The sequence below is a fragment of the Coregonus lavaretus genome (assembly GCF_964263955.1).
Source record: "Coregonus lavaretus genome assembly, chromosome: 15".
Taxonomy (NCBI): domain Eukaryota; kingdom Metazoa; phylum Chordata; class Actinopteri; order Salmoniformes; family Salmonidae; genus Coregonus; species Coregonus lavaretus.
The window spans coordinates 28234256-28256142 of record NC_140002.1 but is presented as its reverse complement, the minus strand read 5'-3'; the positions used below and the strand labels follow the sequence as shown (position 1 = coordinate 28256142).

Below are 21887 nucleotides of genomic sequence, written 5' to 3'. Positions count from 1 at the left end.
GTGCAAGACCAGGTAATTGACTGCCTCAACAGAAGTAGTGTGGTGGTTACCTCAGAAACCAGACTTCATTAAAACACCAGCCCCTCTACTCTCCCATTCTCCCCTGTGCATTAACTCTAACCAGCAGAAGGTAAGACCTCACTGATGAGATTCCTAGCCTTTCCTCTGAGTGCAGTGTAAGTGTTAATGTGGTATTTCCCTCTTAACTACCATGCGTCTACACATGTCTCATTATCGCCAGGCCTATAATAATAGACTGTAGGAGATGTGGAGGAGATACAGCACTAGTCTGGCCAGCATGAGATGTAAAGCTGATCACTGGTCAACTCTACCTGGCTGTGGTCTGACCTGGGCCACATTCAGTACGCAAACGTTGTAGAACGTGGCAGATAGAGATGTCATGAAAACAGTTGACATTATTCCATATCCTTTATAATTACTTATTTACATTTACATTTTAGTAATTTACCAGATGCTTTTATCCAGAGCGACTTACAGTTAGTGCATTCATCTTAAGATAGCTAGGTGAGACAACCACATATCACAATCATAGTAAGTACATTTCACCTCAATAAAATAATAATAATTGGAAAATGTGCTATTTTGCAACCTTGTGCCCTTTCTGCATGCGGGCTGCGCCTCTGACCTGTTTTATCCTCCTCAATCCAGTCAATTACTATGGGGGAAGTGCCTGGTAATCTGCCCAAATTTACAGTTTTATTTAGATTTAAGAGGTAATCTGTTTTAGACTTATTTTAGTCGTTGTGTGATTGTTTAAGCTGAAAGTTGTGGAACGGTATGTTAAAAGTGTTATAGAAAGTAAATGTATTCTTCATTCTGTTGTGTGTTCACCAGTGGGAGTGTGCATGGTTCATCATCTTGTGCAGCACCTTCTCCCTGCTCCTCTTCTGGGCTTACTTCTGGTTGGAGGCCCACAATGACTACAACCAATTCAACTGGTGAGTGTAAACTAGTCCTTACCAGAGTGACTGTGAGCTGAGTTTGCACCATGGTTTATGTCCCCCAGAAGCACTCTCCTTTTTGAGCAGCTTTCAATTAGTAATAAAATGTGTGCATATTTCAATATCTCCCATCAGGGCTGGTCTGTTTCATCCTCTTCTTATCAAGGCACTGGTTCACCTTCCCCACCCTCTGTCTCTCTTTCAAAGGTTACTATACAACCGTTCTGGGGAATGGAAGGACGGCACTGTCCCCATTCTCGCAACCATCGCAGTTGGCTTTAGTTACATTACATTTTTAATGGTGAGTAAGTTTCCCATGTTTGGTTAAATGCCTGTACACACAGTAAAGCACATGTTGCTGCTGCAGATTCAGTAAGATCTAAACTGATTGTGGCTCTGTTCGTTTCCAGATTTTAGCACTTTGTCATATTTCACTGGGACAGCAGCTGAACCTCTACTGGATCCAAAAGGTAGGCCTTCAAATTAACTCTGACCTACTGATGAGGAAATGAATACCATGTTACTGTTAGCCCTGCATAGGAATTTGTAGAACAAATCAAACTGTTGATATGTTGGTCCCCACAGATTGGTGTGTCGGCTGCCTTGATCACCGCTGTCAGCGGTGTGGTCTCCATCAATGATGTGTGGGGGGACGAATGGGACATCATTCTCATATCGCTACAGGTCTACATCTCTATTTTTCTGTTTCTCTACTAGTGTGTATGTGTGTGTAAACAACTCCTGTCTTCCTGTGTTGTAATTCAGTCCACAGGTCCTTTCCTGCACATAGGAGCTCTGGCTGCTGTCACAGCACTGGGTTGGCTAGTCGCTGGACATGTGATCCGTGCAGGGAGAACCAGTAAGTATTGGGTTGGCTTTTGATTGGTTTCACTGTAACTCTAATCAGGATTCCTTTAATACCAATATTATACATTATTACATTACTTCATGATTATTATCATTATAACCATAAAGATGTTTGATAATGAACAATAAATGCAGCAGCAGTCAGAAATCTGGGACCTAATGTCCTCACTCTATGGTCTTCCTCCTTCCCAGAGTTCCACATGATAGTGCTGCTGGTCTACCTGAGTGTCCTACTGGTCCTCTACATGTCTCCCCTCGCCATCTCCTCACCCTGCATCATGGACAGGAACAGCCTCAAACCTCGGCCTGACGTCATTGGAAGACGGGGGGCTCCAATGGTGAGTCCGTGTCCCCCTACAGAAATATCTTCTTTCCCCCTACTCTCTAGCCACTTCATGTAGATCCTAAGGAATTATGCAATATATTTGTAGCTGAGTGCTGAGACCTCACATCCCAGCACATTGTAATGGTGGCTAGAGTTTACAAGCCCATTGTACAAGATAACTCCTGCACATAAAATTACCTCTCCACATGTAGTCGGCTGCTAACCTATTTCCTATTTATTTAAAGCTTAAATAATTTGTCTTTCCACCACTAGGTCAAATGACTGTCATCAGATTTTAACAACACATAATAACCCATTGTACCTCCTGTCTCTCTGTCTGTCCCTCTGTCTGTGTGTGTGTCCTGTGCTGTAGCTGGCGCCAGAGAACACCCTGATGTCCTTCAACAAGGCCCTGCAGCAGGGGGTCAGCTCCCTGGAGGCCGACGTCACCGTCAGGTAACCAACCAATAACCTAACTCTACCATCCAATAACCTAACCCCACCCCACCCCAGTACCTTAACGTTAGGAGTAATGAGTTCTCTATAGTAGACCGGTAACGACGGGTGGGCCTTTCTGTAGTGAAGCCATAGCAACATTCACAGCGTGTTAAAGGTTAGGGAGAAAATCTAAACACCCCCATTCTGACCCTGCCTTTGATGTAGTCAACTTGTTTTAAGACCATTTTAATCTCACATCCATTCCTTTTCACTAGTGCATTATAGGCCTGTTATTACAGGCCCATTTTAGTACTCCCATTGCCACAGAACCTCTTTATTTTATTTATGAAAGCAGTGACATAAATGGCAGTGACATAAATGACATAAGTGTTACTGGTTCAGTGATGTAAGTCTGTGGTCCCACCTCTCCTCTGCAGTCTGGACGGGGTGCCCTTCCTGATGCGAGACCGCACCCTGAGAAGGACCACTGACATTGCCAAGGTCTTTCCTGACAGACAGCACGAGGACGCCTCTCTCTTCAATTGGACAGAGATTCGCTCTCTAAATGCGGGGCAGTGGTTTTTGGAGGTACCCCCCCCACCCCTCTCTCACTCCCTCTCACTGAGTATCTGACTTTCTCCCTCCTTGTATTGCTCTTTCTCTTAGTCTCTCCCCTTCTCTACCCCTCCTTCTCCCCACACCAAGTATATTTTTTCACTCCACTTTGCATCACCTCATCAAATAAAATACCTCTCTTCCATATCTGTCTCTCCAGAGCGACCCATACTGGACAGTCGGGTCTCTGACAGGGAGGGACCGGAACCGAATGGGGAACCTGACAGTGTGTAGCCTGGTAGAGATGCTCCGCCTGGCAGCCAGGGCCAACCGCTCAGCCCTGTTAAACCTCCATAGACCTCCCCCAGAACACCCACACTACAAGACCTGGATCATGGACACCCTGTGGGCTGTCCAGAGGTCTGGGATATCACAGAAGAGGGTAAGGTGGACTCTCCGTGTATCTACAGTGGGGAGAACAAGTATTTGATACACTGCCGATTTTGCAGGTTTTCCTACTTACAAAGCATGTAGAGGTCTGTCATTTTTATCATAGGTACACTTCAACTGTGAGAGACGGAATCTAAAACAAAAATCCAGAAAATCACATTGTATGATTTTTAAGTAACTAATTTGCATTTTATTGCATGACATAAGTATTTGATCACCTACCAACCAGTAAGAATTCCGGCTCTCACAGACCTGTTAGTTTTTCTTTAAGAAGCCCTCCTGTTCTCCACTCATTACCTGTATTAACTGCACCTGTTTGAACTCGTTACCTGTATAAAAGACACCTGTCCACACACTCATTCAAACAGACTCCAACCTCTCCACAATAGCCAAGACCAGAGAGCTGTGTAAGGACATCAGGGATAAAATTGTAGACCTGCACAAGGCTGGGATGGGCTACAGGACAATAGGCAAGCGGCTTGGTGAGAAGGCAACAACTGTTGGCGCAATTATTAGAAAATGGAAGATGTTCAAGATGACGGTCAATCACCCTCGGTCTGGGGCTCCATGCAAGATCTCACCTCGTGGGGCATCAATGATCATGAGGAAGGTGAGATTTCAGCTAAGAACTACATGGCAGGACCTGGTCAATGACCTGAAGAGAGCTGGGACCACAGTCTCAAAGAAAACCATTAGTAACACACTACGCCGTCATGGATTAAAATTCTGCAGCGCACGCAAGGTCCCCCTGCTCAAGCCAGCGCATGTCCAGGCCCGTCTGAAGTTTGCCAATGACCATCTGGATGATCCAGAGAAGGAATGGGAGAAGGGCATGTGGTCTGATGAGACAAAAATAGAGCTTTTTGGTCTAAACTCCACTCGCCGTGTTTGGAGGAAGAAGAAGGATGAGTACAACCCCAAGAACACCATCCCAACCGTGAAGCATGGAGGTGGAAACATCATTCTTTGGGGATGCTTTTCTGCAAAGGGGACAGGACGACTGCACCGTATTGAGGGGAGGATGGATGGGGCCATGTATCGTGAGATCTTGGCCAACAACCTCCTTCCCTCAGTAAGAGCATTGAAGATGGGGTCGTGGCTGGGTCTTCCAGCATGACAACGTCCCGAAACACACAGCCAGGGCAACTAAGGAGTGGCTCCGTAAGAAGCATCTCAAGGTCCTGGAGTGGCCTAGCCAGTCTCCAGACCTGAACCCAATAGAAAATCTTTGGAGGGAGCTGAAAGTCTGTATTGCCCAGTGACAGCCCCGAAACCTGAAGGATCTGGAGAAGGTCTGTATGGAGGAGTGGGCCAAAATCCCTTCTGCAGTGTGTGCAAACCTGGTCAAGACCTACAGGAAACGTATGATCTCTGTAATTGCAAACACAGGTTTCTGTACCAAATATTAAGTTCTGCTTTTCTGATGTATCAAATACTTATGTCATACAATAAAATGCAAATTAATTACTTAAAAATCATACAATGTGATTTTCTGGATTTTTGTTTTAGATTCCGTCTCTCACAGTTGAAGTGTACCTATGATAAAAATTACAGACCTCTACATGCTTTGTAAGTAGGAAAACCTGCAAAATCGGCAGTGTATCAAATATTTGTTCTCCCCACTGTATCTGTCACTGAATCCTTAGCAACATTGGTAGAGATGTGTGAATCAAAAAGCAGGTCCAGTCTCTTACCCTATGTCTTGTGTTCTGTGGTTCTTTAGGTGACGTGGACTCCGGACACAGACAGGGGGCGTGTCAGGGGGCTGCAGCAGACCTCCTTGAAGAAACTGTCAGTGGAGGAGCTCAGACACAGGGGCATCAGCAGCCTCACCCTGCGCTACTCACAGGCCAGCAACAAGGAAATTCAGTGAGCCAGACCTACTGTTACTCTCAAACTCTAACCCTAACCATTCACCTGCTGTGATTGTCCAAAATGTTATCTGGGAGGTCCAAACATGTTATCTAAAAAGTCCCAAGAATCTTATCTTAATCCCTAACCCTAACCTCACCCTGCGTTACGGTTACTCACAGGCCAGCACGTCCAATAAACTATTAATCTTTGTAGGGACTTCCTGGCGAACAACATGAGTGTGACACTGTACCCGGTGAACGAGCCGTGGCTCTACTCAGTGCTGTGGTGCAGCGGAGTGCCTTCTGTCTCCTCCGACGCCCCCCAGGTCCTCCGCAAGGTGCCTTACCCCATCTGGCTCATGGTAAGAATCTCCGTCTACACCACTTCATTGCAATAACTACACTTTTAGTACAGTATAGCCATATGGAATGTACCCATGAGTGTAACAGTCAATTTTTATATGACTGGGTACCCTTTTTACCTGCTACACTACAGAGGCAAGGCAACACAGAGAGGCTGGGGACCGCAGGGGAGAGTAAAGATAGTGACTAGGGAACAGCAGAATAGCTGGGTAAGAGTGAAGTGAGGCATGGGGACACAGCAGCAAACTTGGGCACAGTGAGGGTCTAGAGTACGACAAGACACTACCAGGGCACAACCAGACCGAAGGACACAGCTCGAGACTAGGACATAAAACTCAAGTAGTTTCATTCATGTTCTGATCCTCATCGCATGTTCATCATGATGAGAGGTACAGTATATTTGTGGTGATGCTGCTATCTAGTGGTGGATGTTGGTTCTGAACAGCTCTTCTTGTTTACAGAGCCCAAATGAATACTGCTTGGTCTGGATCACCTCAGATCTTGTCTCCATCGCCATAGTTACAGGAATATTCATCTTTCAAAAGTAAGTACCCATTTTCCATTATGATCAAACCATTCACTTGGCTGTGAATGGTTGTGCATTTGCAGCATACGTTTTAAGGAATGAACCCCTCACCCTCACACTTTTGAATATTTAGAGAGTATTGCAATAACAATGCAAAGTTCTCTACTACACTGATCCCCGATGAAAGCTGGTTTGCACACACTTCAGTGATATGTCTGCTCTGCTCCATTGTCTAGTCTGATGTACAAGTGTTTCTCAGGACTGTTATGTAAATGTAAAGGTCTGTGTGTGCTGAGCTTTGTGTTGCATAGCCTTCTGCTTCTAAACTGACAGTTCTGCTCTTTACCTTTCACTGCGCTCTCTCTTTTTCTTCTCCTCCTCGTCTGTCAATTTCTCTCCTTCTGTTTGTCCATATCATATTTTTTTCTTATGTCCTCTTTCATTCCCTCCTCTCTCTCGTTCTGCCCTATTTGTCCTCTGTTCTGCCTGATCTGCATGCTACGTTTCTCTGCTGCACTCTGGCGTCTGTCAGCTATCACTTGATCAGGTAACTGGGGTGACTCTCATGGCCCATGTTGCTTTCTTGTTTTCTGTTTTCTGTCCTTGTGCTTCACTTGTGTCTGAAGCTCTAAAGCTTGTACTCAGTGTACACTATGTTTCATTTTGCTCGATATGTATTCATCAATATGTATTAATCAATATCTATTCATCAATATGTATTCATCATTTGACATTTGACTCTGAATGTGTCTCTGACGGTGTGGCGTCGCCCTGTCAGATGGAGGATGAGTGGAATGCAAAACTACAACCCAGAACAGATCATGCTGAGTGCTGTGACGCGCCGGCCCAGCCGAGACGTCAACATCATGAAGGAGAAACTCATATTCTCAGGTACGTAAATAAATCAAATATAATACAGGCATTTAGCAGACGCTTTTATCCAAAGCAACTGACACATACAGTATAATCAGTATGTAGCCCATGCATGTATCAAACCCACAACCCTGATGTTGCCAGCATGTATTCTCCAACTAACCCACTGAATCAAATCAAGAATGGAAAAGAGTGAGGGTCAAAGTTCAACTCTTCTTTTTTCTCTCCTTTTTTAGAGGTAAGCAATGGAGTAACCAGTACAGATGAACATTTATATCCAGAGAATGGCTACGACATTGGGCAGTACAAGTGAGCTGTGTCTGTATACCTGGAGAATGGCCAGGCCAATGGGCAGTTCAGATGAACTGCCTCTATATCCTGAGAATGGCTATGCCAACGTGCAATACAGATGAGTTGTCTCTGTACCGGTTTGAGCTGGTTGTGCCAACTACACTTATGACGGCATCACATGGTGACTGCAACAGACAGAATCACAATGGCTGCTACTGTAAACTTGGATGTTTCCGCCAACATGTTAGAACTTTGAACTTTTAAAAGTTCTGAATGTTCAATGTTTTGAAGACTGTTGACCTACTTGCTGGAGTGACCTTTTTAAAAGTTGTATTTCAAGCTCTGAAGGATCATGGGATGTTTTTTCTTCGCAACTGTACATTTTTGTAAATATGAGTTTTTGTTTTTCAGTTATTTTATTTTCCCTCTGAGAGGATTGTCATGGTTTGGAGTTCTGAATAGTATGCTATTATAAGACTGAATTCACTCTCATGAGGAGTAGTGTGTGTCCTCTCCTATCGATGTGTGAAGGACATTTTGCATCATTGGGAATGTACACTGTTCTTGCATTGTGGTCATACAGGGATGCACATGAAGAGCATTTAATAGTCAACATAGTCCATGTTGTAATCATATTTTCTCTGCCTATTCTGTCATGCCATTATTGGTTTGCTTTAGGTTGAAGTTATTATATCCTTATTTCTTCACGTGGATGCCTTTTTGTAAAGTAGTTTCTGGTATGTTACAATAAAAGTCTGTTGCAGGGGCAGTGTGTTTCAGTACTTATATTGTTACATGACACAACTCGTGGAAATAAACCAATAGATGTGTCCCTTTATCTTGGGGAAACATGACCGTGTCGTTGTACATCATTTACTGTGGATATTTTTTCTTTCATTTTTACCTCACTGTGCAATTGTACTTACTGTAATGTTTAAAGCATTTATAGTTGATATAAAACCCCATAATTGTGTGAGTTGGAAAAACAAGTATATTTTTCATTTGCAGTGTTTCACAGATCTGTTCCTTAAGAGTCCTGATTGTGCTATTATAAACGTTTCTCCATTCATTATAAATGACACACCGCTAACAACAGAATGGTCAAATCTGTTCAGTTTAGGATTATACATTTGGGAATAAATAGGCCTGTGTTGGATTAGGCCCAATCCAGGAAATATGGTGGTTACTGAGGGATTTGGACAACACTGCCACCATGTGGACTCCTGCTCTAAAGTAAGGACGGAGTGATGTACCTCTCAGATTTCCATCTGAAATCAGTAACTTGCTTAAATAAAGAATGTAAATGTATCCAAAGTGTGCTTATTTCATGCCTATGCAAATGTTAATAAATGAACGTATTATGAAGAATTTTTACCAACCAATTGTAGGACTATATTGCCATACCTCTGCTGGTTGGTCTTACCGCTGAAAATTCAGCAAAAAAAATTGTATCCCCTTGTGCCATTCTCACCAGAAATGATTTAACAGCTGCAGAAAATTATAATACTTTATTTTTGGAAAAATATTGCATTTCATAGTCGTTTCATTAATACATTGGTACATTGGTATAACAATTGCTAGAATGAAGGAGAGCTTTCAAAAAAACTGACAGTAAGCTACTAACTCTCAAATCACTTTAACAAAATGTTCAATAATACCATAAATCTGAGATACAGTAGAAAAATCCTTTAAACCTTCATTTAATATCTCCCTCTTCCACATGCACCTCTGTGAATGTACTGAACACCCTAACACAGCAATGTTGACATTGCACATTGTGCTAAAAACAAAGCCTACTGCAATGATTTCACAGGTCCAATGACAGAGTGACTCACAAGACTTGAGGAACAATTGTAAATAAAGGCTTGGGATACATCATTATCAACAATTACAAACCAGCAGCCAAGCCAACTCAGGAAATGACTGGTCTGCCTTTGGTGTACAGTAGATACCCACTGGGCACAGACATCAGTTCAACGTCTAGTTTTGATTTACATTTGGTTGAGTTGTCAACTAACGTGAAATCAACAATGTCATTGGATTTAGGTTAAAAGTTGATTCAACGTCATCACATAGATTTTATGGGTTGAAATGACGTGGTAACAGTGGTATATGCATGATAACTGCAATGCCAGCCACATAGAATACTGATACTGAATGCAGTATGAAAACAAAGAGGAATGCTCTTGTCCTACGTAAAGGGTATTTCGCATGAGACAGATGTTGCATGATCCAAATTTTTCTGAAAGGCCCTTAGGAGTGTCTATCTGCTGGTGGCGGTTAGGTCTGAGCCATGGGAGGATGATGGTTCAGTGCTGGCACGTTGATGTCTGTCTCCTCCTTGCTGTTGTCTGAGCAGTCAGAAGGCATGTAGCAGCCAGAGTCTCTGGGGCAGTTCAGATCGGCTTTAATGCTCTCAGTTGGGTACTTGGCTTCCTGGTTTACCTCGCCCTCCTGACCATCACCTGGAATGGAACAGACATGGGGGCTTAGAGAGCTTATAGTGGTCTATTTAAAAGTAATGTCCACAAATCTGATATGCTCCCACAATATCAGTTGCAGAAATACCTTTTTTATAGTTTCCTTTTTCTCTCCAGCACCAAAATATGCCTATTGCAGCTGGTATGTTTCAATCTTTATGTAGGCTGTTAAAGCTCTGAGTCTGATACCCTGTTACTTTTGCTTACTGCAGCGAAAAGTGAAGTTCAAAAGATCCAAAATGTTTGCATAAGATTGAAAAACAAGATATATAGGCTAGTGCAACACCCAAACCACAGTGGCTTCTGAAAATGACATTTCCTGTTAGTGGCTTTTCTTGTCTTGCATCACTCAATGTTATGTTTCCTGACTCCGACTCTGCCTTTCCTTTCATGTCCTTCTAGCAACTGACTATTAAGGTATTAGCAGTGTAAGACATCTTCTTTAGCTAGCTATGGCCAGGACAAGATGGCTGATATCCTGTTATTTACACACACTGTGAGATACACACAATTAATGTTACATTCTGAAGTTCACTTCTTGCAAGTTCACTTCTTGCTGTGATATTACTTTGTTATAATAGACAGTTTGCCAATTTAGCAGTATTGTTGTAATGGTTTTAAACTGTGATTGGTAACTGTCGTGAGCTGTTTGCTCTAAGTGTCCTGAATTGTTTATTGTAACTATTTTGAACCGTGTGTGGTAACTGTCCTGTTGTGTTCTCTGTGCTGTAAGGGGTGGTTATCCAGTTATCATTAGCCTCTTTACCTGTGTCCCTGATACCACGGCCCTGATACAGCACTTCCTCCGCTGACGGTATACCCTTCCTTATCCGCTTGACATCTAAAACCAGACCTTTGGCAATCTGAATACAGTACATATGCTTAGAGGGAATTATGATCTCCTCCACTGCTACCGTTTTTGTCAGAACTAGCAGCTTTGGAGCGCCTCACCTAAAAGAGTTTGGGTTGTTATTGGTTTCAATTTGCAATTCTGATGCCAGAAGGCCCAGGTGTTGTCTTGAGTGCCTTTGCATCCCACCTGGAAATCAAAGTAGGGAAAAGACTGCCCTGACTCACTTTGGGGATCTTGGAGGCACTCGACGGCAGTCATCAGACGATGTCTGTGTTCAGAATCAGTCACATTGAGTTCCACCAGATGCTGCTCCTTCAGCTCCTTCAGGTCATCTACTGTCTGGTACCCATTCAAGAGCAGGGAGGAGGCATACTCCTACAACATATAGAAACAATACCAATCGGTAAGCAAGTCATCATGTTACAATGAAAAACACAACTCAAGCCTGTCTGTCATCACTGTGTTGACATCAGAAAGTTATTGTTCTGTAAAGATTCAATTGAAAGTATTTTTTTTTTTTCAGAATGCAGGGAACAAGTTTGTTTGCAAGCGATAGTTTGTGACAACAGATTTGAGGAGAGAGACAGATAAGAGAGTGAGTGAGTGAGAGAGAGAAGGAGAGAGAGGAGAGAGAGCGAGTCGGTCTACCTCCAGATTGAGGCGCTCTAGGAGTTCCTGTAGCGTTTTGGGCCGGGGTCTCCTGCTCCTCCTGTGTGTCATCTTCTGAGGCGGTTCAGGAACCTTCTCTACTATGAGGTCCACGTAGATGAACTTAAAGTTTCCCACCTTGTTGTTCAGCATGCCTGTCCATATCCCCATAGGAGGCTTGCTGATGATTTCAATCACATCCCCTACCTGAAAGAAGAAATTGGCATTTTACTTGAGCGATGCATGTATTAGGTCTACACAAGCTACTTTGCAAGACATTGGCTCTATCTCAACTGCTTAAAAATCCAGGAGGATGTGCCGAAGGACAGGTTTGACAATTCAGTCAGATGGGTCAGTCAGGTAGGTTACCTTGAGTTTGAGTGATTCAGTGTCGTAGGGACTGGGGACAAAGTCAGTGTGGACCCGGGCTCTGCCACAGAACTGCCCTGTGTAGGAAAGGGGCAGCTCCTCATCCAGCCTCAGACTGTCTCTGTTACTGGAGCCGTCTGACCCACTGGTCACCCCACCTAGGGCGCAGCACACAACCCAGTTGAATTGGTAGGAGACAGACATCATGTTAGCTTCACAACAACCTTTACAAACAAAAGGCTGAATGTTACGGTGAGCATTGTGGGTACTGTTGTACATCATGCTACATAGTGAGGGAGTTTTTTACTCCTTAATGCAATGTCTATTCATGAGGGTTGATGCCACAGGAGGTTGGTGGCACCTTAATTGGGGAGGACGGTGGTAATGGCTGGAGCAGAATCAATGGAATGGGATCAAATACATCAAACACATAGTTTCCAGGTGTTTGATGCCATTCCATTCACGTCGTTCCGGCCATTATTATGAGCCATCCTCCCCTCAGCAGCCTCCTATGATTGATGCTAACAGTATCCTACTTACCAATTAGAATATTAAGTTACATTATGATGGTTATGGCAGTGAGTGAAATATTGTCAGTTTAGACTTGACTGTGATTATTTGTCAGGCATCCTTTGTTGGGTAAATCAAGGTCCAAAGAAATGCCTTAGCAGATGGAACTACACACTTGATTTTTATCAACTGCAATGTGTATAGCATGCTTTACTATGACGCAGAGTAAACTAAAATTGCATTAGTAAAGAGTGAGAGTGAACTTGTTTAATCCAGTAAGGTGTTGGCTGTGTGCTTACTGGAGGAGCTTTGTCCACTGTTGAGACTGTAGAGGCTTTCCAGAGAGTGACTGGACTTTCTGTGTCCTTTTGGAAATGAATGGACGCCGTAAACAACATCCCCTTCTCCTTCTTCATCTCTCTCCGTCTCGTCGCCCTACCAGTAAAAAAACAACCGAACAGGTCATGTTTTTTATTTTCTTTGCCCTCCTTTTCTCCTTATGCCGTCACTCCCCATCTCATCTCACAGCATGGCGGTTGAGGAGGAAGGAAAGGAGAAAGCTAAACCAATCAGAGGGCCGGGTCGGGGCAGGGTTCTAAGATGTGCCAAAACGTCTCAGTATCCCAGGCAGTTTATGCAAGGGCACAGAGGAGCTCCTCTCCTCCCTCTGAGTCCTTAATCCACACAGAGCTGCGTTGCCATTTATAAATGAGACTTGACATAGGCAGGAGCTGTGTGTAATCCCCCTATACCTGCTCCTCCACCGTAGGCTCTGACTGTACCTCCCTCGTCTTCTTTGTGAGAGAAGAGGTGTGTCTTTTTAGCTCCACAAATAACTTGGTTACCAGGTGACGTGGTAATGAGTCTTTGTCCTATTCTGACTGTGTTTGGACATGTACAGTAGGTCTCTGAACTAAAAGCCTGGGTGTAGCCTAACTTGTTCGTCATAATTTATAATCCTCCTTTCTTTAGCTCCTGAGGAGCCATACACTGTATTATCACTGTTTTGTATTATCACTGTATTCTATTACCACTCTATGATCACTGTATGATCATTCTTTACTATTCACTTCCAAGGTTCCTGTTCTGTTGGGTTTCTATTGTTCATTCATGTGTTGCTCTTTTCTTTTGCTACATAGAAGAGTGGACTTGATCATTATTACGCAGGTGGTCTGTTCCTATAATTTGTGTGGTCTTACTGTACATTTCCTACATACTAGCCTATACCTCTGCATTTAGACATCAGCTTTCTTTTAGTTAAACTTTAATTTCACTCGTTTGGCTTTTATCAGAGGTCTGTGGTACACTGAATGTAAAAAAATTGAGTTTGGGGGGGTTGTCAGATGTGTTTGCAATGTAAAGAAAAACTGTACAATAGTAATTGTAATGTAAAAATTGAAGTGCAATATTGATTTTGTTTTAATAGATTTTACCTTAAAATAAAGAAAAATAAAAAATAAAGAAAAGAAAACACAGTTGAGGCCTGATCTGTTTGACACAACGTGCTTTGTCTCACTCACCATGTCCTCTGACAGGGCTTTGGCATACTGCCTGCCCATCCTCTTCCTCATCGTCAGTGAGATGGCTTTCATCTTCTTGCCTATACTTCCTGATCTGGTCTGGTCACCACTATCAACCTGCTGTCCCTCTGCAGACTGCACACATATCAACACACACTTGTTGTTACATAGTTAAAATGCTTAAACTATGATACAGCAAGATAACTTAAAAAGATGAGTCAGCCCTGCTACTAATGTTGGAACAATTAGGGCTGGCATAATTACCGTATTGTGTAACCACTGATTATGGATGAAGACCATACAAAACAAAACAAAATAAAACGTCATAACCATTTGAAACCATTGTTTTTTTGTGGAACGAACAGCTGAATGAAGACAGGACGGCCGGGCATTCATGCAGTTGAGTCTGTTTCTGCGGTAACTTGGACTCTTTACAATGTGCTGAAAAAAGCAAGGTGTTGTAGCAAACAAGTCTTCGGTTGCCTAGGCAATGCCCCCCTCCCTGCAGCAGCAGCACACATATAAATAGAATGAATAGAACGGGATTGGAACCTCTAACCCTGGTCATTTGGCTGGTAAACTCATGGTTACATTCGCAATGGCTGCCAGGTATTGTGATGCTATAATTTCCATGGTAATGTAGAATGTTCATTCAAATTATTTTAACTGATGTGGCTCATGCAATGGAATGTATTTATATTATACAACGGGTGAGTCTAATCCCGGATGCTGATTGGTTAAAACCACAAGTTACCACCGGCTAAAGCTATGACGTTGAAATGCCTATTTACTCTGTTCCATCTCACTGCGCAATCCACTGTCTCATCAACCCGGCAATTTATTAACTTGAGCTCCACTATAAAAAGCATTTAGACATTATCTACCATTTTTTTTAGACTAGCATTTGGTTTTCAACAGTGGAGATTTGTATAAACCTTGCTGTCTGTCTCTCTGACATTTGCAACATTGTTTCAATATTGAAATTCGATCTCCAGCAGTCCCATAGTAATGAACGTGTAGGGAGTAAGGACGAGACAGACAGGCAGACAGCTTTTCTCAGCCAGTCGAACTCATGAATCAGCTGGCATCATTTTTATGGATATATACAAAGAAATGTCAATAGAAAACAGGTGAAACTAAATGAAATGCAGCTAGTTTGCAGTCTTTCCAGCTTCAGTTTGAAGTGATTGTGTTATATGTGTTGTTGGCTAGCTCCTCTGAACAACAGTGTCCTGACGAGAGAGCATATTTTCTATGCCAGGCGAAATCGCGCATTATTAGCTCATTGTTATGGCTGTATCCAAATAAATATCACTAGAAAACAGCTTAAACAAACGCAAATGCAGCTACTTTGCTGTTATTCTGGCTGCACTGTTTGACATGACTGTAAGTTAGCCGTAGTTGGCTAGCTAGCATGCAAGGGATAAGAACGTTGCCAGCCAGTATGGCAATGGAACATTTAGAATGAACGACTGGGTTCGCGTCCATAGATACAGAGCAAAAAGACTTAACGACTCTGTCAACCGACTTGGGTAGCAACCTTAGATTTATGTCGGGACTATATCTCGTGGGAGGATGGAATAGTATGAATAAATTAATCAAAATAATGTTTTTTATGAAAATATGTCAATCATTATTTGAATATGTAAGGCAATCAAACAGGCAAAACGTCAGTACAGAGACAAAGTAGAGTCGCAATTCAACAGCTCAGAAACACGAGACATATGTTGCAGGGTCTACAGACAATCACGGATTACAAAGGGAAAACCAGCCACGTCACGGACACAGACGTCTTGCTCCCAGACAAGCTAAACACCTTCTTCGCCCGCTTTTAGGATAACACAGTGCCACCGACGCGGCCCGCTCCCAAGGACTGTGGGCTCTCGTTTCCATGGCCGACGTGAGTAAGACATTTAAGCGTGTTAACCCTCGCAAGGCTGCCGGCCCAGACGGCATCCCTAGCCGCGTCCTCAGAGCATGCGCAGACCAGCTGGTTTGAGTGTTTACGGACATATTCAATCTCTCCCTATCCCAGTCTGCTGTCCCCACTTGCTTCAAGATGTCCACATTTGTTCCTGTACTCAAGAAACCAAAGGTAACTGAACTAAATGACCATCACCCCGTAGCACTCACTTCTGTCATCATGAAGTGCTTTGAGAGGCTAGTTAAGGATCATATCACCTCTACCTTACCTGACACCCTAGACCCACTTCAATTTGCTTACCGCCCCAATAGATCCACAGACGATGCAATTGCCATTGCACTGCACACTGCCCTTTCCCATCTGGACAAGAGGAATACCTATGTCAGAATGCTGTTCATTGACTATAGCTCAGCCTTCAACACCATAGTACCCTCCAAGCTCATCATTAAGCTCGGGCCCTGGGTCTGAACCCCGCCCTGTGCAACTGGGTCCTGAACTTCTTGACGGACCACCCCCAGGTGGTGAAAGTAGGAAACAACACCTCCACTTCGCTGATCCTCAACACAGGGGCCCCACAAGGGTGCGTGCTCAGCCCCCTCCTGTACTCCCTGTTCACCCATGACTGTGTGGTCATGCACGCCTCCAACTCAATCATCAAGTTTGCAGACGACACAACAGTAGTAGGCCTGATTATCAGCAATGACAAGACAGCCTACAGGGAGGAGGTGAGGGCCCTGGCAGAGTGGGGCCAGGAAAATCATCTCTCTCTCAACGTCAACAAAACAAAGGAGCTGATCGTGGACTTCAGGAAACAGCAGAGGGAGCACGCCCCTGTCCACATCGATGGGACCGCAGTGGAGAAGGTGGAAAGCTTCAAGTTCCTCAGCGTACACATCTCTGACAATCTGAAATGGTCCACCCACACAGAGTGTGGTGAAGAAGGTGCGACAGCGCCTCTTCAACCTCAGGAGGCTGAAGAAATTTGGCTTGGCCCCTTAGACCCTCAGAAACTTTTACAGATGCACAATTGAGAGCATTCTGTCGGGCTGTATCACCGCCTGGTACAGCAACTGCACCGCCCGCAACCGCAGGGCTCTCCAGAGGGTGGTATGGTTTGCCCAACACATCACCGGGGGCACACTGCCTACCCGCCAGGACACCTACAGCACCAGATGTCACAGGAAGGCCAAAAAGATCATCAAGGACATCAACCACCAGAGCGAGGTCAGTACAGGTGCATCAAAGCTGGGTCCGAGAGACTGAAAACAGCTTCTATCTCAAGGCCATCAAACTGTTAAATAGCCATCACTAGCCGTGTACCACTCGACTACTCAACCCTGCACCTTAGAGGCTGCTGGCCTATATACATAGACATGGAATCACTGGCCACTTTAATAATGGAACACTAGTCACTTTAATAATGTTTACATACTGCTTTACTCATCTCATACAGTGAGGGAAAAAAGTATTTGATCCCCTGCTGATTTTGTACGTTTGCCCACTGACAAAGAAATGATCAGTCTATAATTTTAATGGTAGGTTTATTTGAACAGTGAGAGACAGAATAACAACAAAAAAATCCAGAAAAACACATGTCAAAAATGTTATAAATTGATTTGCGTTTTAATGAGGGAAATAAGTATTTGACCCCCTCTCAATCAGAAAGATTTCTGGCTCCCAGGTGTCTTTTATGCAGGTAACGAGCTGAGATTAGGAGCACACTCTTAAAGGGAGTGCTCCTAATCTCTGCTTGTTACCTGTATAAAGGACACCTGTCCACAGAAGCAATCAATCAATCAAATTCCAAACTCTCCACCATGGCCAAGGCCAAAGAGCTCTCCAAGGATGTCAGGGACAAGATTGTAGACCTACACAAGGCTGGAATAGGCTACAAGACCATTGCCAAGCAGCTTGGTGAGAAGGTGACAACAGGGGTGTTTTTCTGCTAAGGGTCAGGACAACTTTACCGCATCAAAGGGACGATGGACGGGGCCATGTACCGTCAAATCTTGGGTGAGAACCTCCTTCCCTCAGCCAGGGCAATGAAAATGGGTCGTGGATGGGTATTCCAGCATGACAATGACCCAAAACACATGGCCAAGGCAACAAAGGAGTGGCTCAAGAAGTAGCACATTAAGGTCCTGGAGTGGCCTAGCCAGTCTCCAGACCTTAATCCCATAGAAAATCTGTGGAGGGAGCTGAAGGTTCGAGTTGCCACACGTCAGCCTCGAAACCTTAATGACTTGGAGAAGATCTGCAAGATGTGTGCAAACCTGGTGGCCAACTACAAGAAACGTCTGACCTCTGTGATTGCCAACAAGGGTTTTGCCACCAAGTAATAAGTCATGTTTTGCAGAGGGGTCAAATACTTATTTCCCTCATTAAAATGCAAATCAATTTATAACATTTTTAACATGCGTTTTTCTGGATTTTTTTGTTGTTATTCTGTCTCTCACTGTTCAAATAAACCTACCATTAAAATTATAGACTGATCATTTCTTTGTCAGTGGGCAAACGTACAAAATCAGCAGGGGATCAAATATTTTTTTCTCTCACTGTATGTATATACTGTATTCTATTCTACTGTATTTAGTCAATGCCACTCCGACATTGCTCATCCTAATTTAGATTTATATATTTCTTAATTGCATTTTTTTACTTTTAGATTTGTGTATTGTTGTGAATTGTTAGATACTACTGCACTGTTGGAGCTAGGAACACAAGCATTTCGCTACACCCGCAATAACATCTGCTAAATATGTGTATGTGACCAATACAATTTGATTTGATTTGATTTGATGTTGGTAACCCGTTGTATAAAAGTGATAATGCCCTCGAAGCCGGTGTTTGGTGGATATATTGGCACGGTTTGCCAACACCCCTGCCATTATATCCTCCAAACACCGGTTTCTCGGGCATTATCACTTAAGTAATGTCAGTTGAGCTTAATCAACAAATAACAGCACATATTGATGGGTACACTTCCTGCTTTGACTTCCTGCTTTGACTTCCTGCTTTTACTTCCTGCTTTGCTCCTCTGGGCAGAGATACTTAGAAAGGAGGAGATAGGAATCCCAGTGGCCAATGAACGGAGAAACGTATAACGCCCCACCCAGCAGACTGTCGACCAATCGCGTTCACGTTGTGGGTATGAGCTGAGAAACCTGCCTATTTTCTTCGAAAATACGTAATGTCACGATGTCAAAGCTATACGATATTACAGAGAACAAGTTAATTATCTCACATATCGGAAAATATTTGTAATGTTGTACTTCTTGTTCAAGTAATACATGCTAATGCTGGGTTTTTGAGCTAGTGCCCAATTGACTCCCATTCAATACTTGTAGGAGTGATCTCCTTGTCCCAGAATCGCCCAGAATGCACCGCGTGGCCATTGATGACGCATGAGAAACGTACACAATGGGTGTTAATACAATTCGAATGGAGTTTCCCATCTTCTCAAAACTATCTCTGCTATGGGTACACTCGCAATGGCCGGCAGTCTACCCATTATGCCATCATTGACTTGAATGGGGATGCCTGTTCTAGTCATTCTATTTCTATGCCAGCACATGCGGTCATGAGCGGAGGAGAGGAGAAAATGTTTTTTTTTTTTTTTTGCTATTCCAACAGCTATAACGGTGTCTGCGGTCATTTGGTTGACCAATAACCGTCATCCAAAATTCCATAACCCTCACATCCCTAGAAACAATTAAGAAAATGTACAGTGTCACTTAAGGAATGACTTGTTGAAGTGGCCGACAAAATCAGACAGATGCTTCACGTACCAAAGCACTTCCATTTTCCTCTGGCTTCACTGGGGCTGGTTGGTGTCTGAAGGAGTCAAATCGGCCAAAGCTGGTGGAGCGCTGGGTGAGATGAGAGATTAATTTAACAGATTAAAACGTGTTTGGGATGGTAACAGCAGGACACATGTTGTCTGGCTGTCGTGTTTATGTTGAACTCAAAGCAGCACAATACAAACAAGTCATGTCTGTAGAAGGCCTATGCCCTGTAAACCATACATCTAACCTGCCTGTTCCTCTGGTCATGTATTTACATAGTACTGTCTATATTACCACCAGGCGCCATTATGGCATTTTATGAGATTTCTCTTAATCTTTTTTGTACTTTCTATTGTGTCTTATGTTGCATTTGACTAAGATTGGATTTGATGATGTAACTGCAGGTTCTGTTTGATCTCTACAGATGTATTTTCTAAAGCTGCCAAACCAAACCTTGACTTTATAGTATTGTTGTTTTGTACTACTACTACTACTATTGACATCATGAGTATTATGAGTACTACTGTATAGTAATGGATGAGTACTGAGGGGTGTTCAGCTTCACTACAGCTAATGAGGTTTGTATCAGTTATGGTCGGCCGTTTGCCATTAAGTGATGTAATGTAAATCTCTTATACTAAATCCAATGTAATACATTTAATATTTTAGTATTTCATGTAATTCTTGTGCTACTATTTTTTGTGTTGTATTCCTGTTATATAATATTGTTATTGTTATGGATTTTATTATTCTAGTACATCCTGCTGTTCGCCCTAAAACCTGTCATCTGCTCATCTGCACTATGCTAATTGAAAGATAATAATCTGCATAAACGTCATAAAAAATGTGACTGTGTGAAAAGCAATGGTCCGTTGTTCACTAGCGGCCCATTAGATTCATTTTAGTGGTCATTCTGAGGCTCTCATCCAACATCTGTTACATTAAACCCTGGCTCGTGGCCCAGCACTGACCATCTGACCGTTAGTGAACCGTGAACCGTGGCCGGCTGCAGTCACTGTCACCTACTGGGGAAAGCTAATGATTTCTAACAGAAATAATGGTCAAATAGCAAGAGCAATAAATGCTAGTATTGCTTTTATAATGAACTCAAACTTTTGAGTGAATCTTAATCTTCAATATCTTGAGTTACTGCTGTAATACAGCCTAATGTTTGGCAAATATGCTTTAGAACTTTTCCTTTTATTTTAAATTACAGCAAGTACTTTAAGTTTAAAAAATGTAAAACAAAATGCCCAGCCATATAAAATGTTGTTTTTTGTTATTACAGCAGCAAATCGAAAAGCGAAAACAAGATCTCACCTTTGGTTTTGTCTTGCTCTTGGTGTCTTTGTCTGAGACATTTGACGGTTTCCTCTGAAGCATAGTGCTGAATCTGAATGACTGCTGGTCAGTTTTTTTGTTGTTGAAAAAAAACAACTGTGCTGTAGCTTATTTGACCAACCATCATATCAACAACCTACTGTACTGCAACAGTTGTGCAGAGCAGCTACATTTCCTCTAAGGCAGCCAGGATGTGACTATATCTACACAGTCTGTTTATCTGTGATGAAAGGCATGCATGTGTTGTACTTTTAGGTGAGAGGTGGAAAGTCTGGTCAATAAGCTACAGACACTGAAGCATCCTCAGTGCACCAAGAAAGCCTCATTGATGACTGCTGGATTGGTGTTGTAATAATATGAGTAATTCGTTTTTTGCCATGACTGCAATTTATAAAAGTTGAAGGACTTTTCAGACAATGTCACAAACTGTTGTCTAAATTTAAATAATAGACAATGCTACCAAGCTAAATACAGCTCACTGCCACCAGTAAAACTACTCATGAGGAAGTGGCCAAGCGACTGGTGAGCACAGGAAGGGTGAATTACCACAAAGCCTGTATATTGCAGTTTCTGTTCTATTACCTCACTAAGCTAAAGCATTGTTAAATGAATACCAAATAGAAATTTGCTTGTGTAGTGTTCAACAGCAATTTTTTGTATAGAAATCATATTGCCTAATAAAAACTGATATAAATGTATTCTGTAGGGGTAAGTGTGCCCTACAAAGCAATCATTTCTCAGGAAACACCAGTCCCACAGCTTCCCACAGTACCTCTATCAGACCTGTATGTAAGCTCCTTTAAGTGAACCGTATCTTACCGTGGATTCTGAGATGTCCAGATCTGTGATCGAGCGGATGACCCGTTGGTGAGAGAACACTGGCGGCGTCTGTTTGCTGTCCAGCTCCTGGACCAGACTCTCAAAGCGGTCCCAAGCTGTTGCTCGGGGCAGGGT

General features: G+C 43.0%; 2 protein-coding genes across 2 annotated transcripts in view; one reads left to right on the top strand and one right to left on the bottom strand.

The window, feature by feature from the left end:
* Positions 1–8809, top strand: part of LOC311142290 (glycerophosphodiester phosphodiesterase domain-containing protein 5-like) — a 61029-nt gene extending 52220 nt beyond the window's left edge. Inside the window, exons 3-16 of the mRNA XM_084177911.1 lie at positions 856–959; positions 1170–1263; positions 1373–1432; positions 1548–1646; positions 1728–1821; positions 2022–2167; positions 2528–2610; positions 3030–3180; positions 3368–3589; positions 5321–5466; positions 5665–5812; positions 6275–6357; positions 7118–7230; positions 7449–8809. Coding sequence (XP_084034037.1) covers positions 856–959; positions 1170–1263; positions 1373–1432; positions 1548–1646; positions 1728–1821; positions 2022–2167; positions 2528–2610; positions 3030–3180; positions 3368–3589; positions 5321–5466; positions 5665–5812; positions 6275–6357; positions 7118–7230; positions 7449–7525 — 1620 coding nt within the window. The 3' untranslated portion in view covers positions 7526–8809. The remainder of the gene's footprint in view (positions 1–855; positions 960–1169; positions 1264–1372; positions 1433–1547; positions 1647–1727; positions 1822–2021; positions 2168–2527; positions 2611–3029; positions 3181–3367; positions 3590–5320; positions 5467–5664; positions 5813–6274; positions 6358–7117; positions 7231–7448) is intronic.
* A 187-nt stretch (positions 8810–8996) lies between these two features.
* Positions 8997–21079, bottom strand: LOC311142683 (SAM domain-containing protein SAMSN-1-like). Its single transcript, XM_084178337.1, has 8 exons — positions 20913–21079; positions 19596–19676; positions 13884–14018; positions 12663–12798; positions 11854–12011; positions 11485–11691; positions 11061–11211; positions 8997–9968 (listed from the first exon to the last, which is right to left on the bottom strand). Exons 1-8 carry the CDS (start codon positions 20973–20975, stop codon positions 9784–9786), a joined length of 1116 nt encoding a protein of 371 aa, XP_084034463.1. The 5' UTR covers positions 20976–21079; the 3' UTR covers positions 8997–9783.
* Between the last annotated feature and the right edge of the window lie 808 nt (positions 21080–21887).

Bases quoted from the DNA above. Each gene is read 5' to 3' on its own strand.
- LOC311142683 (XM_084178337.1), bottom strand. From the start codon at position 20,975: ATGCTTCAGAGGAAACCGTCAAATGTCTCAGACAAAGACACCAAGAGC. The intron at 14,019-19,595 runs GTACGTGAAGCA...ATATGTGTGCAG, and splicing joins AGGAAAATGGAAGTGCTTTG to TCTGCAGAGGGACAGCAGGT. The intron at 11,212-11,484 runs GTAGACCGACTC...TATATGTTGTAG, and splicing joins TAGAGCGCCTCAATCTGGAG to GAGTATGCCTCCTCCCTGCT.